This window comes from Panicum virgatum, chromosome 7K (genome assembly GCF_016808335.1).
Source record: "Panicum virgatum strain AP13 chromosome 7K, P.virgatum_v5, whole genome shotgun sequence".
Lineage (NCBI taxonomy): Eukaryota > Viridiplantae > Streptophyta > Magnoliopsida > Poales > Poaceae > Panicum > Panicum virgatum.
In genome coordinates this window covers 41,793,160-41,809,897 of record NC_053142.1, presented here as the reverse complement: position 1 = coordinate 41,809,897, position 16,738 = coordinate 41,793,160, and the positions used below count along the sequence as shown (strand labels likewise).

General features: G+C 52.7%; 1 protein-coding gene and 1 long non-coding RNA gene across 3 annotated transcripts; one reads left to right on the top strand and one right to left on the bottom strand.

Moving 5' to 3' along the window:
- Positions 1-1,337: 1,337 nt before the first annotated feature.
- LOC120642691 (ethylene-responsive transcription factor ERF039-like) lies at positions 1,338-2,524 on the bottom strand. Its single transcript, XM_039919256.1, has one exon. It carries the CDS (start codon positions 2,273-2,275, stop codon positions 1,574-1,576), a length of 702 nt encoding a protein of 233 aa, XP_039775190.1. The 5' UTR covers positions 2,276-2,524; the 3' UTR covers positions 1,338-1,573.
- A 971-nt stretch (positions 2,525-3,495) lies between these two features.
- LOC120642693 lies at positions 3,496-15,168 on the top strand. 2 transcript variants are annotated; one of them, XR_005662703.1, is made up of 4 exons: positions 3,496-3,845; positions 3,933-4,162; positions 13,884-14,053; positions 14,934-15,168. It is a non-coding gene; the product is annotated as an uncharacterized LOC120642693 (long non-coding RNA). The 2 variants fall into 2 exon arrangements; XR_005662702.1 differs by having other exon boundaries at positions 3,502-4,162.
- The last annotated feature ends 1,570 nt before the right edge of the window (positions 15,169-16,738 follow it).

Genomic DNA, 16,738 nt, shown 5'->3' with positions numbered 1-16,738 from the left:
TATAGTAAAAACGATAATATTCTAAAACTTTTGAAGGCAAATAATCTAGCCATGCCACTTTAAAAAAAATTTATTTGAAATATACGAAGAGATATTGGTGCTCAAAGTTAAAACATGTTGATGGTATGTGCAGTCCAAAACGAAGAGATATTTGTGATCAATAATGTTCCAGACACTTGGAGGGCGGGTACATATATTCACAATTTTCTTTGCGAGGAAATTTATTATAGTATATGACTGATCTGCAGGGATGGCTAGTTACGTTTGGCTACGATCTGGAACATTATTGGCTTTGGCCAGAATGGCTAGACGGCTCAAGACAACAAGAAACAGAACGGCAGTTCGCTTTTATGTGTCCTAGTATATTAATTCATCGTGCGATGCATGATTGCATCCACTGTTTAAAGTTTTTTATTTCTTTTGGTGTAAAGTTTTTAAAGTATACGGACACATAATTGAAGTATTAAACGTAGACTAATAACAAAACAATTACATATTCTGCCTGTAAACCGCGAGACGAATTCATTAAACTTAATTAATATGTCGTTACCAAATGTTTGCTGTATCACCATATTGTCAAATCATGGCACAATCAGGCTCAAAATATTCATCTCGCAATTTACACGCGAACTGTGTAATTGATTTCTTTTTCTTTTATTTATATTAAATACTCTATGCATGTGTCCAAACATTCAATGTGATGTATAAACCAGGCCGTATAGATAAGGCCAAAATTTTTTGAGATCTAAACAAGACCGTATAAACTAGGGTAAGCCTGTATCATATATTAATTTGTAGCTCATCAGGGTTGGTGCTACTAGGCATGAACTGGTTCTTGGATGCCTGTTTTGTGGGTGGAACCAGTAAAACCATAAAATAAATTTTACAATAGTTACAGAAAAAAAGTAATATTGGATTGGAGCTTGCTGACGAGGGCATATGCATCAATGTAAGAAATAGCGGGCTAAAATATTTAGCGGAAGCTCTTCCAAAAAGCTAAATCATTTAGCGGAATAATAAAATAATCAATAATTACATATAAATTTAAAAAAAATATTGGTCTAACACTCTAAAAATAGACTCAACACATCTCTTGACTGTCCAACTATGCCTCTGCTTCTTTGTATATGATCCGTTCTAGTTATATCGATTCTTTATTTCTTTTGAATAAATCTTTATCGGACGTAGCAGACATTTATTACCGCTAAATTCTATAAAACCCCCTTTGGCGGACTTAACGGACAAATGTTATATAGCGTAGCGGTACATCTTCAAAAAAACTACTAGCGGGCAATAACGGGCTATTTTGTACATGGATATGCATATATACATGTATGTATGACAGATATGAATCTTATTGACCTGCAACGGAATCAAAATTTTAAACTATATATGATTCAGTCTAGCTACAGCTACGTTGCACACTTGTTAGCATGCATGCATCGCAGTGATGACGACATTGTTAGTTACGAATTGACCAAAGGAAGAAAAAAGGAAGAAAACAAAAACAAAAGAATCTCGTGCATGCACGGAGTTGGCGGCCAAGCTACTACTCTTGGTCTTGGATCGTACTTCAATGCTCCCAGAGCAGCAAGGGCTCCTCGAAGCAGAGCTCGTCGGCGATGTCATCCCACGGCGAGCCACAGTAGGACGGAGGCAGCGGCGACAGCATGTACCCGAAGTCCAGAGGAAAATCCGGCACGTCGAGAAAGGCCAAGTCCGGCGCCGCCGCTTGCTCGTATTGCTCGACCGCCTGATCGGGCGCCGTGCCAGCAACCGCCGCGTCGGAGTTGTCGAAGGACAGGACGACGGGCGAAGCAGCAGCAGCAGCCTGCAGCGTGGCCGCGGCGAGCGCGGCGGCGGCCTGCACGTCCTTGGGCGCCGCGGACGCGGCGCGGGGCAGCTCGTGCGCGAGCTCCGGGAAGTTGAGGTGCGCGGCGCGGCCCTTGACGGCGACCGCGGCGGCGTCGTGCGCGCGCGCCGCCATCTCCGGGTTGTCGAAGGTGCCGAGCCAGATGCGCGACTTCTTGCGGGGCTCCCGGATCTCCGACACCCACTTGCCCCACGCCCGCATGCGCACGCCGCGGTACGTCGGGTGCTTCAGGTCCCTGCGCGGCCGCTTCGTGCCCCTATTGCCGCCGCCGCCGCCGCCGGGGCTGCCGGAGTCGTCGCTGGAGCTCGGCGACGCCGCGTTGAGGGAGGTGATCGAGCTCGAGTTGTCGCTGCAGGTGCAGGCCCCGGACGACACCTGAGGCAACGCCTGCTCGTGCTCCATTATTCCCCGCCCTGACGTGACAAGAATTAAAGCACTGACGATGGTCGGCGATCGACTAACCCTTCTCGCTTGCTGTTGATGACGACGGACAAGTAGCTAGCGTCTCTTGCGACTTGATCGATCCCGCTGCTACAACTTAGAACTGATTGCTGTGCTTGGTGACTAAGATACGCGAGGCGCCATTCCTATATATACCGTTCCTAGCCAGCCAGGCTACACTTGGGAGTTGGGACTTGGGAGTGACGACTGATCTCGGGAAAGTCAATGTGGAAACCGCAATCCGAGTGGCACATTTTGTTTTTGTTTTTAGTTTTCCTCCCCCGAGAAAGACCCTGTTTAGATTTTTACCTATAAATCCCATAAACACAAAAAAAAACATCTCATTGAATATTTTAACACATGCATGAAGTACTAAATGAAGTCTATTTACAAAACTTTTTGCATGGATGAGTTGTAAATCGCGAGACGAATCTAATGAGCATATTTAATTCATGATTTGCAACATTGATGCTACAGTAACTATCAGCTAATTATGGATTAATCATGGATTAATTAGCATCATTAGATTCGTCTCGCGATTTACAACTCATCTGTGCAAAAAAAATTGTAAATAGACTTCATTTAGTATTTCAAATTAGTAAGATTCCATCGAAAAATATTTTGCGCTCCATCTAAACACGGACTAAATGTGAATGGCATTGCGAACAGAGAAAGGGTGGAAAGGAGGGTCAGGAGAGGTTGCTGAACGGCCAAACCCAAAGGGACTCGGCCCTACCCCTACGCGCTTCTGTGCCTCTGTCGTGGTTAACAGTACTTTGATTCCCATTGTTTATCTGTCCCAGCAACCAGCACGCGTGCCCCAGCGCACAGTTCAGGTTCGTGCAAAATGTGACGGTGCGTTCCTTGGATTGGACGAGTGATGATTAAAGCAGCCTGAAATACTCCATGCCGTACCAATTCGTGGGCCTTGTGTAACACCCAGATGCTTAGAGCACATGCTAATTAAGTTTAAAATTTTCAAACCGGGTCAACAATGTTGAGCGGCCGACTAATCATCAGCCTGAAATACTCCATGCCGTACCAATTCGTGTGCCTTGTGTAACACCCAGATGCTTAGAGGACATGCTAATTAAGTTTAAAATTTTCAAACCGGGTCAACAATGTTGAGCGGCCGAGGCGCGGCGAGTATCGGCTCGCTGCCGTGCCGTGCTGCACCACTCCGCTGCTCGCCCATACCGTCCTCGTCTCTATCCCGAGCCGCCCACTGCTCTCTCCCACACGCGCCCCTCTTCTTCCTCCCTTCGCTCTTCTTCTTCCTCCTCTACTCAGAGCTCGAACAGAGCCATGGATGGCCTCCTAGCCTCCGGCCGATTCGACGTCTCCACGACCTCCCAGTCCAAACCCTCGCACCCAAGCCTCTCCCACCACCTCCTCCAGCTTCCCCAAACCCCAGCCGAACTCCTTCTCGGCCCAATCGACGGGAATCGAAGCTCCAGACCACCATGAACAAACAGTAGTTCCGCCCCTCACCGTCGAAGTCCTACCTCCGGTCCTTCTCCATCCAACCTAGGTATAGAAATCAACTCCCCTCGACTCACTGATGCTTGTGCTCTCCTCGTTCTTACACGTTCCCATTGTTTCCGCGCTCGTTCCCGAGCCATGCCGCCGCCGGCATGTTGCTACTCGCCGCAAGCCACGCGCACGCGCCTCTGTGCCGCGCCGTCGAGCGCCCCCACTCCACCCAGCCTTGCTGAATCCTCCCATGGCCGCCCCGTCGCCAGCCACTCACCGGAGTGCCGCCACACACCATCGCCGACCGCCACCGTGCACTGCTTCCGTGGACAGCACGCCTCCGGCCGCCCTCTGCCACGCTAAGACCACCCCAAGGTAGCCCGTGACCTCCTCTTGCTCCTCCCCCACCTAGCTCTCGCCGCCGGTGAGCGAGCTCGCCGGAACCGAGCTCCCTGAGCCTCCTCTGTTCCAAAAATCGCGGCTAGGGACCGCAGGCAACAATAGAAAGAAATGCAGGGGCCTTTCTTTTGAAATAGTTTGGCTGAAACTTTGAAAAATCATAGTAAATCATAGAAAAATCAGAAAAAATGCAAACTAAAATTTGTTGGATTTCTTGTTCTAAGATCTACAACTTTTCTTACAGGTTGATATTCAGTTTCTAAATATTTTTTGCTCTAGTTTAAATATTAGTTTAAGTGGCCGTAAACTTTGAAAATGCATAGTAAATCATGGAAAAATCGTAAAATAGAAAATGAAGATGTTTTGGAATCCTTGTTAGTAGATCTATGCAGTGGGTACATAATATGATATGTGTTAGTAGAAAAATATTGTCCTAGAATTTTATTTATATTTGTTAGGAATAAATTTATATTTATAGTTATATTGCTCCGTTTGCTATGAAATTTTTATGGTAGGCTGTTCATGTGATGCATATGTTGTGGCAAAGGTGTTAGATTTATTTGGTGCATGTATACATGAGTTAATGATTTAATGTTGATGCTTTAACGTTTCTTCTATTAAAAATAAATCCCTATGGATAAAAATCACGAGTGTCGTGGTGTGGCAAACCACAGCCGGGTGGCGGAATGCACCCGCCTAAGCCCAGAGGGTGAGTACTCGGGGGTTAGCTAGGTCTATTTTGATCTCGCCCAAGAACACGATGAACACAGCTGGTTTAGAGTGGTTCGGGCCGCCGGAGCGTAATACCCTACGTCCACTGTGTGTTGTATTGCTCAAGACTGAAGAGTTTGGAGCTGAGTCCAGCGTGCGTCTGTGTGTGCTCTGGATGGCTTGTTGTGTACAGCGAGCGCCTCTCCTTTATATCTCAAGGGAGGCGTGTACATGGCCGTTGGGTCCCCGACAGGTGGGCCCAACTGGTGCAGTATAAAATAACATACTATTCATACATTATGGCATCGCAGGCAGAGGAGATCTCTCTCTTGGATTTCCTTGCCCGTCCAAAGGCTGCCCCGCGCGCCGTGGTGGCAGAGCACGCCTCAACCATGCGGTGGGTGGGCGAGTCTTCCAGTGGAAGACCCGCGCCCGCGCTCGAACCTGCGGGACACGTGGAGCCTCCGGACCCCCCTGGCGGTATGCTGGCTCTACACGCATGGGAGGTCCGGACAGGCGCGGGGAGGTCCCGAACCCCTATGGGGGGTCCGGGCCCCCGGCCGTTGGTTCGGAGCTTCCCCTCATCTTGGGACACGTGGCGTCACCGGACCCGTCCCAGAGCTGGGGGCAGGTCCGGGGGCGTTGGCCCGGTGAGGTAGGAGCCTGACCCGTGGGGCCCGGCAGCTCCGCCCCTTATGGCGTTAGTCGCAGATGACTATGCGAGTCCTGCCTTGCTGCAGTAGAAGTGGGTATCCCTGCTACAGGATACCGATAGTGGCCCCCGGGCCCACCTCGGGGGAGGTACGAACCCGCAGGTGGGGCCACTTCAACGATTTATCTCTGCTTAACTTGAAGCCTCTTACTGCAGGGGTCTTGTCCGGCTTTGACCGTCCATCATGTTTTTTGTTGCCTCATCACATCGCAACGACTTACTGACTTGTGGTCCCCGCGCCCAGTGGTACACCTAGTCACGCATGCAATGCTCGGCATTGTTGCGGCTGGAGTAAACGGGGTATTTACCACCAGCGCAGTTCCCGAAGAGCCCGGTCACGCCAGCGCTTAATGCGCACACGTCAGCTCAGCTTCTGCCTCGCTTCACGCGCGGACGACGGTTCAGATCCCGCCCTTTCACACCTTTGCGGTTACCCGCCCTCCCTGACAGGCGGCCCCGGGCCCCCTTGTCATGGGTTGGGCGGTTAACTCTAGGTGTGTGCGTCGCTTGGGTTGCAGCGACGGTTCCGGGGCATGCCGGTTGGGTCAGGTTTATAAAGGAACGAACCGCAGACCGCGGATACTTTCCCGCATTCGCCTTCTTCCTTCCAACCTTTGTGCCCCTTTGCCTTCGAGCCTCCTCCCCCTTGCTCATCTGCGTAGATTGCTCTACACCCCCGTCGATTCCAGACCGAGGAGGAGCTGAGCACGGTGCGCCGCTTGCTAGGGTGGAGCCCACAGGAGACTGGCTCTGCTCGGTTTCCCTCGGCAACCTCCGCGCCGGGGAATTTGTGCTATTCACCTCGCGCATTTCCACCGGCGTGGGGCTGCCGATCTCTTCGTTCCTGCTGTTGCTGCTGGAATACTTCGGCCTCCAACTTCAGCACCTTACGCCCCACTCCCTCCTCCTGACGTCCATCTTCGTCCATTTGTGCGAGATGTTCATGGGAGTGCGGCCCTGCGTCATCCTCTTCTGCCACTTCTTCATACTGGTGAAGTCCGGGAGGGCGAAGGATGAGGTGGGGATGTATTACTTCCAGACGAGGAGCGACCTGCCGACGCCTTACATTCACGGCCGTACTGGCGGGAAGTGGGAGGAGTGGCGCAGGGATTGGGTGATCGCCACCACCGAAGCCAACGAGCGCCTCACCTTGCCGACCGAGGGACCCACCTCCGACCGTGGATCCTGGAGGGCCAAGCCGTCCCTGCAGCCGGATTTCGACTCTGTGCTAGGCAAGATCAGGTCGCTGGTGGAGAGCGGCCTCACCTCGCTGCACATACTCGGAGATTTCTTGAAGCACTGGATCGCCCCCCTGCAGCAGTGGCCGCGCCCTGCTTGGAGCTTCACCGCCCTCAACGACTGCAGCAGGACCCACCGCGGAGAGGGGAGCGACCTGACCCAGGAAGCCCTGGAGGTCCTGGTGCGGGCGGTGACGGGGGAAGTCTTCATCCCGGAGCACCTGATCCTTCCCCAGGGTGTCGTCCCCCTCTGCGAGGACTCGCGCCTGAGGACCGCGGTGCTGGCTACCCTGCCGACCCTCGACGACGGTGGGCTGGCCGCACGCCAGACCAGAGGTGACCCGAACCGTGGGATCCGGATCCCTGGTGCGTCCGGGAATCAAGACGTGCCGGACGTCGCGGGGTCTGGCCCCACCGCCAAGGGCAAGCAGGCCGTGGCTGGAAGCGCCGCTACGATCGGTCCCAGCCAGGCCCGGAGCAGCTCCGGCGCGCCGTCTGGAGATGCGAGCCGGCGCAGGCTGCAGCGGGGCGACGGGACTCTAGTTGCGGAGCCCGCCGCGAAACGTCAGAGGTTCGCTGATGACGGGGGCCAGAGTAGCTCCCGGGCCCCCGGTCATCGCGGGACCTCCATGGTGGCCGCGCCGCCACCATCACCGCCGAGAGACATCTCCCCCCGGAAGCAACAGCAGCAGCGGCAGCCACGGGAGCAACAGCATCAGCAGCAGCAGCAGGAGCAGCCACAGGAGCAGCGGCAGTAGCAGAAGCAGTCATCGGGCCTCCGTGGACGCTGGAGACCCATCGCCTCAGGGTTAGTGTTATTCTGGCCATACCCCTTATTCTTGGTGCTCTGCTTTATGCTGAAGGTTCCTCCACTTTGTTTTGCCAGGGCTCCTCGCCCGAGCAGTTCTTCCGCCGACGCTAGTCCGTCAACAGGGGTCCAGGCAATAGAGGCCTCGGCGACGACGGCGGGTATGACGGCGGGTATGGAAAGCGCAGGTGTGGTGGCTTCCACAAGCCCAGTGGCGCCCAATGCGGCAGGGGCGAATACGCCAGTATCAGGCGCGGCCGCATCCGATGCGGTGGCGGCTGATGCGCTAGTGTCGGGCACGGCCGCATTCGACACGGCTGCGGCTGAGGCGGCAGTGTCGGGCACAGCCGCATCCAACGCGGCGGCGGCTGAGGCGCCGGTGTCGAGCGCAGCGCACCCGATGTGGTGGCGGAAGCACCAGTACCGGACGCGGCCACGCCCTACGTGGCGGCGGTGGGTGCGCCAGGGCCAGAGGCGCCAGTGCTGGGCGCAGCCGCACCCGACGCAGAGGCCCCCAAGACCACAGCTACGGCGACAGTCGCGCCGGCACCGGATTTGGCGGCGGCGAGCGCGACGGCGACCAGTGCTGCAGCGTCAAACACAATGGCTACCGAGGCCTCGATGCCTGCGCCGGAGGCTCCCACCTCCAGCTCCGGTCCGGTTGCAGAAGAGGTGTTGGAGGTGGTCTTTGGAGCTCCTGCAGGTTCCCCCGGAGGAGGAAACGGTTCCCCTTCCCCGGGTGCTGGTCCAGGTCCGGGAGTCGATAATGGAGGCAACCTCCTCCGCCGAGGCGGCGTTCCAGCGGGAGTGGGCTACCCTAGAGAGCGAACGCCAGCGGATCTCCAACTGGCACACCTGCCTAGAAGCGCACACGAAGGCTGAAGCCTCCCATGCTGCAGAAGCTCGGTCCAAGCTCAAGGCCGACCAAGAGGCCTACCGAGCCAACCTTCGGAAGGTGTTCGACCGGGAGCTCGCAGTATCGAGCCGGGAGAAAGCCCTGGTGCAGCGGGAGGAGACTTTTGCCCTGGAGGTGGTCAACTTCGCAGCTCAGCGGTCCGATCTTGAGACTCGGCTCGCTGCCCAGCGGTCCGAGCTTGAGACCCGCAGCCAGGGTCTCGAGATCCGCAAGCAGGAGCTGGACGTGCTCTCTGGGACCCTGGCTGGATGGCGGAAATAGCTAGAGGAGAGGGCCAGCAAGCTGGCTATTGCTGAGTCGGAGCTGGAGGACGATAGGAAGTCCCTTGATAGGCGGGAATCCCTCACCGCCAACATGGAGAAGCAGCTTGAGCACCAGCGCGACTCCCTTAAGAAGCGGAAAGAATCGGCTGAGAAGAAGAAGGCTGAGCTCGAGGAGAGGTTCCGCGAGGTTGAAGTGGCCAAGGCAGCTCTGGACACCCGGGTGCAGGAGGCGGTCCGGAAGCTGCAGGAGGATCAGCGCCTGGGGGCCCAGCGGATCGCCGACTGGGCGAACGAAGCGACCTTAGCACTGGTGCCACTTGGAATGAGCCCAATCCAAGTGGCAGAGGCGCCAGCATCGATAGCTGACGCCCTTCCAGTGCTGAACTCCGCTTCGGATAGGCTCCGGCGTCTGGAGCCAGTCCTCGCCGGCCAGGTTGAAGTCGAGGGCCGCGAGCTGATCCGGATGGTGGCGGAGCACATTCTGATGTGCCTCCGGAGCCACGACCCGGCCATCTCGCTAGCCCCCGTGCTCGATGGTCCTGTGGCGGAGACGGAGGCCGCCACTCGGGACAGCGTGCGGGAGGTCGTCTACTTCATCGCCGCCTATTTCAAGCGGGAGCCTGCAGACTCCTAAGCTGCACATTGTACCTTTGCTTTGTTTTTTTTTTGAGTTATGTAACAAACATTGTACTAGTTGAAATTTTAAATAGAAGGAAAATTCAACTTAGTTGTTTGTCAGTTGCTGTGGTTGTGGTATGTAGCACCCCGGTGCCCTGGCAGATAGGTGCAGTTGTTTGGACCTATCTGCCACCCGAGCCGTAGAAGACACTCCGGACCCCCCGTATGAGGTTGGGCAAGTGTCCTTGGGCATAGGTGTAGCATAGTTTGCAATCCGAGCGAGCGTCTTGTTTCCTGTGTAGTCGAAAGAACTACAGAGAGGAGAATCAAACTCGCTTATATGGTAGTAATGATACTGCAACTTAGCTGTTTGACGCATGCAGAATCGATCCATGATGTCTGGGACAAAGCGAATGCTCCGCGCCCCTTGGGAGGTAGACTCAGTTGTTTTGAGTCTGTCTACCACCGAGACTGAACCTCGATCTGCATGAAATCTTAAAGCGGTTGCCGGGACCCCCTGGTAGGTAGGCTCATTGGTTTGAGGCTAACTACCACCAGTGAAGGCTTAACCTGTGTACCACTTCAAAGTTACAGCTTAGTACGAGGGTCCGGAGCTCCAGATGCACAAGTCCGGAGAAGTCATGTTGTTTCCTGGAGTGTACGCGTTGGACCCCGACAGATGGGCCCAACAAAGATGTATTCTATACTTAAATAGACACTAATGGTGCTACAGTGATGGAGAATCTTTTGCCGGATATGCTTCACCGTCTTGTAGACTCTCTGACCGAGGGGGGTCTTCTCCTGTCCCATCGGCGAGGCGCCCCTTGAGGCAGCGTAGGTTGCGGCGTAGACTGTTGGGTCTACCGCGTATAGGTGTTATGATACTCCATCGCCGAGTTGTCGTGTCTATTTGGTGTAGTAGACTAACGCGCGTCCTCCTTGCGCTATAAAAGGGGGACACCCGCTACAGAAAGACCCAGGTCCAGGAAGGGACTGGGGGGCAGAGGATAGACTCATCCACAGACACAAGAGCAATACTACTCTCAGTGGACGTAGGGTATTACGCTCCGGCGGCCCGAACCACTCTAAATCTTCGAGTGTTCTTGTGTTCTTGCTCCATGAGTAGATCTGAGGAATAGCTTGCACATCCTCGGGTAACCACCCCCTCTGGGTTTAGGCGGGTGCACTACGCCACCCGGCTGTGGCCCTCCTTCTAGAGCCACGACATCTGGCGCCATCCGTGGGGTTCGCGCAAGCATCGGTCAGATCTCCGCTCACTTCCTCGTCTCTGAGGATTGAGCTCATCCTCTGCAACAACGACGAGAAGATGAAGAAGGGCACGGCGCCACCTGCGCCGCATGCCCTGACACCGAAGCTGCAGTGTCCTCGGTGCGGTGGCGCATGGCAGCGGCGCCTACTGTGCGTCGCCACTACGACACCTCAGAGCCGGCACAGTGGAGCACAGGGCCGACGCCTGCTGCGCGTCACCCTGCGCCATTCCAGTGTCGGCTCAAGGTTTTCTCTCAAGCAACCAGTCGGGGTCTCCCGCGGCGGTACGGCGTCGGCTCGAGGTTTCCTCTCAAGATGGAGCCTGGAGCCGGAAGGATGTCTGTCGCCTTCTACCTCGCCTGGCTCAAGCCACCCTTGGAGCTGCTGCAGACAGGCGTCAGCCTCCATCGCAAGGCGCGGGGGCCCTGTGCCAGCACCAAGGCGAAGCCGATGAACGACCGCCCTTCTCCACGCTCCGTGCTCATCCAAACGAGCACCCGTCCTTCCGCTGCGCCAGGATGTCAAGCTGGCTTCAGCACATCGAGGGCAGCCATCGGGCTGGCTTCCGACGGCAGCTGGCAACGGCAGGGCCACTCCCATTCAAAGCTAGAGAAGTTATTGTCATGCAAACTAAGCATGAAATAGTTCTTGAGCAAAGGAGGGCCCTGTAAGCTCCCGAGGTGATGCTGGATGATGCTGTATAAGCACGTCTAGGGCGCCTCCGCCCCCAACAACTGAGGAATCTCTAAGGTGGCAGTTCCACTCCGGCAGGGAAGTGCACGCCATACGAATGGCAGCCGTAGGTTACAACTAGATAGGATTGAGTGTGATTCTCCTTTGTAATGATATGGTGCCTACGTGTGGTCCAGAGCAGTAAAGGTCTGCCCTTGTAAACCCGACCTCCGGCTTCATCGCACAAACAGGCGACACCAGCAAGTGGTCCAGAGCGGTATTGGTCCGCCCTCGTAATCCCGACCTCTGATGTACACCACGAATCAAGCAATGTAGGAGATTTGCTTTCTCAGTCCTATCTTTACGTTAACTTAATGGCATTTGTCCATTCAGCTTGCATGATTCTTTCTCCCGAACAGAAGTTTCTCTTTTGTTGCTAACGATCCAAATCGAGTTGCTGGCTTGTGGTCAGGTTGAGACACCCCTTCTAGCTGGAAGGTGGTCCGAACTCCTAGGGACCTGCTCCAGAGAAGTGGTGCTTGTATCCTGGGGTGGAGAAGCTCTGCGTAGACGCTTAGCCTGGTAATGTACCCTAAGCCTACGTACTTCACTATCCTGTTACAAGTACCCTAGTATCTGAGGCTGCCGTATCTAGGGGTCCGGACTCCTTTCTAGTATAAGGTGTGGTTTCCTATGCCCAACTGCGAGGGCCGGTAACGTATCTTGGTGGATCAATGGCAACAGCCCAAGTCCACTCCGGTGGCCCGCTCCGGCGGAGACCGCTCGTCACGGTCGCTCCAAGTCCACTCCGGTGGCCCGCTCCGGCGGAGACCGCTCGCCACGGTCGCTCCAAGTCCACTCCGGTGGCCCGCTCCGGCGGAGACCGCTCGCCACGGTCGCTCAAAGTCCACTCCGGTGGCCCGCTCCGGCGGAGACCGCTCACCACGGTCGCTCAAAGTCCACTCCGGTGGCCCGCTCCGGCGGAGACCGCTCGCCACGGTCGCTCCAAGTCCTCTCCGGTGGCCCGCTCCGGCGGAGACCGCTCGCCACGGTCGCTCAAAGTCCACTCCGGTGGCCCGCTTCGGCGGAGACCGCTCGTCACGGTCGCTCCGAGTCCACTCCGGTGGCCCGCTCCGGCGGAGACCGCTCGCCACGGTCGCTCCAACCCGTTCCGACAAGACAGCGCCTGGACATGTTGAACGGGGGATTCCAGGAGCAGGCAAGGAAATCCAAGAGGGAGATCCCTGGGTAGGGGAGATCTCTCTCTTGGATTTCCTTGCCTGCTCCTGGAATCCCCCGTTCAGCATGTCCAGGAGCTGCCTTGTCGTAACGGTGTCAGACGTAGCTAGCGGCGTCGCTTGCCTCGTAGCTGAACGGGCCGTGTAGCTTGCGGCGTAGGAGGCATGATGGAAGAGTGCCGTGCCGTCGTATCCAATTAATGGAGCTAACGGGCTCTGCGCGGGTGCGGCACAGGCGGCTGCACTGTGTGCCTCGGTAAAACGCGGTCTATAGTGAGGCCTGTCCAAAGGCTGCCCCGCGCGCCGTGGTGGCAGAGCACGCCTCAACCATGCGGTGGGTGGGCGAGTCTTCCAGTGGAAGACCTGCACCCGCGCCGCACCTGCGGGACACGTGGAGCCTCCGGACCCCCTGGCGGTATGCTGGCTCTACGCGCATGGGAGGTCCGGACAGGCGCGGGGAGGTCCCGGACCCCTATGGGGGGTCCGGGCCCCCGGCCGTTGGTTCGGAGCTTCCCCTCCTCTTGGGACACGTCACCGGACCCGTCCCAGAGCTGGGAGCAGGTCCGGGGCCGTTGGCCCGGTGAGGTAGGAGCCTGACCCGTGGGGCCCAGCAGCTCCGCCCCTTATGGCGTTAGTCGCGGATGACTATGCGAGTCCTGCCTTGCTGCAGTAGAAGTGGGTATCCCTGCTACAGGGTACCGACAATGAGACTTAGTTCAAGACTTTAATTATGTAACATACATCAGTTTTGCATCTTTACAGGATCATAGGAGCTATAAGTGTTATTCGGTGCATTTCATTCCTTTTTGCATCAACGATGTTGTATTTAACAATAGTACTTTATAAAAGCTATTAAAAATCATCCAAACTATAGGCTCTGTATTTATAATTAAAACCCCACTTTAGAGTAGTAGTATTTATTTTTGAACCAAAGCAGCACCTGTCTTTATGAAATGTTTGCAAATTTTCTAGCTTGGCTTTGTAATTAAAATGACCGTTAAGTAGTAAATATGACTTTATTTTAGTCTGACAAAATAAATAGTGCTATAGCTCAGAGCAATGTCTGTAAGTGCTGGTTTTAGATGATCATTTATTGATACATTTGTTTATGATAATTATGCTCTTTTCGAAGTGTGATTCATCTTTTCTTTAATATCAAATGATATATTGTATAGTGTGTTGCACTTTTATGAATGCTTTGCGCGTTGTACTTTTATGCATTTATACATATGCATTATTGCACTTCATTTAGGTACGATAGATGAACCACGTGAAGGACGTGATATTGGAACCGAACACGAAGACGATGTTTGGTGGACATATCCAGAAGAGGCAAAGAACCAGGAGTAGATGCTTGGACCGGAATACTCACCAAGCGAGTGTCATCTAACAAACACTGGCCTAGTGTTAATCCCAGGCAAGGTCCGGTGCACATCCTATTATTTGAAATTATGACACTTATATATGTATTTATTACTTGTGCATTACGTTTTAGGAGTTGATTGGAACCCTAGTTGCATGATCCCTAGGTTTTCCTGAATTATACTAGCATGTATAGGACGATAGAAATGTTATGCTTAATACTTCTCGATAGAAGTCGGGTGACTTTTTGCACTCGCGAGATATAGGATACTTAGAAGTCGAGTAATTTCCGGTTACTCGCGAGATATATGATATATTCATATTCCAGTATATGAGATATGGAATGCAATATGGAATGAATGGAAATTTGAGACCGGACGGGGGAATGACGATGAAATATAGGTATGGCAACAGGACAGGGTTCCTGGTGTTTTAGCCCCGTCCGAGTCGATTGAGGACCGTACCGTTATTGGCCCTGCTGATCATATTTGAATTGTACTAACCGCATACCAGGAGTAGTCGGGTAAGTCTTGCTGAGTATTGTCCGACGGGGCAAATACGTGCCGTGTTGGTTAGGTCCACCTTGCAAGGTTAAATCGGATCGATTCGCCGTCAGTCGCTCTCGGACATGGGCACCTTGATCTCCGAGTCACATCGTAGTAAGAACATGGAAGGGAATGAAATGATCTATATGGTTGTGCCTAATCAATTGTTTTTCCACACTGATTGGTGTAGAAATGCAAACCGTAGAAAATAGGTACTCATTCCTAATTTTGAGCTAAAATATCGAAAGTAAGGACTCACTCTCAATTGCTTTTCCTTAAAACAACCCACAGCCAGAAAGCCGTGCATGTCTAGATAGTGGGCTATGTATACCCATAGTCGAGTAAGTCTTGCTGAGTATTAGTATACTCAGGGTTTGTTGTTTACCCTGTTTCAGGTATAGACGCTAATCAGGATTAACATCGGTGGGCTCGATGTGACGTCATCACGTCTCCGTAGTTATCGTTTTACTGCATTTTATTTCAGTTGGTTTCTAATGAAAATCTTCCTCAGGTTAGACTCTCTCTACCGCTGCTATTATCTATTATGTGAACTTTAATTTGTAAAAGTCATTTTGTAAATATCTTAATATTGTTTACTATTTTGTAAAATTGTATCATGCTGGTACCGTCTGCGCTCGCCGTCGCGCGAGACTTCTGGTGTGTTTCGATCGGTCTGTGGGTTGAAAACAGGCTGTCAGGTTACACTTAATTAAGCTAATGCGCCTGATGCGTTCAAATGATGGCCGTTACGCTTAATTAAGACATTTAACTTGGCGGTTCTGTCACACCTTGCGTGGAGTATCAAGGCTGTGTTTAGTTCCTCCCAACTCCTCCAAACTTTTCAAACTTTGCATCACATCGAAATCACATCGAAACAATAAATATAGTAAATGACCTATGCATGAAGTACTAAATGTAAGTAAATAAAAAAACTAATTGCATAGTTTTGATGTACGTTGCAAGACGAATCTTTTGAGCCTAGTTAGCCTATGGTAAAACAATATTTACCACATACAAACGAAAAGTGCTACCGTGCTTTTTGCAAACACTTTTTTTCAACTAAACACAGCCCAAATCGCACCGGATCCCCAATGCAGAGAACCACAAGATCTGGACACCTGCTGGGTGTAATGGGAGCTTTTTTTTTTGCATTAATCGTATTAGCTGCTCGTTCCATTATACAAATGGCAACGAGCGGGTTGTGTTTGTTGGGGAAAGCTGCAGGATGGCGAGTGAGATCGAGGCGAAATGATGCAGAGCAAAAAGCAGTCTCTCTCCTCTGCTGCCTGATACGGAATTAAATTATTGCAGCTCGCCGTGTATTAAAGGAACAATCAGTATAAACGCTGACAGATTCCAGCGTGAGGCCGGGCATTAACAAAACCATCAGGCAGGAACTCGTGGCGCGCATCCGAGGCCCGGATGCTTCCTGAGATCACACCCAAAAAGCTTGACGAGGTTTCGTAAGCTGCGACGACAAAAGCACCCCTGGAAAAGGCTTGGGGTGGAGCAAGCACCTAGTTTTTTTGGCGCAGGATTTCATCTGGCACCATGAGTGTTTACTGAGAAACTAGGATGGTGACAGAGACAGATAAAGGCCCTCTGGGCTGGACATAGCACCTGCGATTTATTTTCTAGATGATGGGCACCTGTGCTTTAGACTCTGCTGCAATGCTGTTTTTAGATGGACCGTGCTAGAGGTGATATAGGCGCGTGTCAATTTTTATTGAGCACATGACTTAAATTAGGGCTAACTTGTAATGCAGGCTACACAAAGAAAAAGGCCGAGGAGAACTGGTGACAAATAGCGTGCTTGGAATGTTGGAGTTCCATGAATTATTATTTTTTCTTATAAAGAAAATGCTGCTATGGGGGGTGAAAAGGGAATTCTGAAACTTACTGTTTGGTTTAGTAGCGTTAGGTACTGTAGCTAACTTTGACTATTAATTGCGGGTATTAAATAAAGGCAGTTTACAAAACTAACTCCACAACCCCTGCGCTACTTCGCGAGACGAATCTAATGAGGTCTTTGACCGCAAGATTAGATGATGGTTACTGTAGCATTACTGTAGCCAATCATGAACTAATTAGGCTCATTAGATTTGTCACGCAAAGTTGCACCCATCTGTGAAAATGTTTTAGAAATAAACTTCGTTTAGTACTCTATGCATGCAAGATTCCTTTCCTAGCGCAAATTACG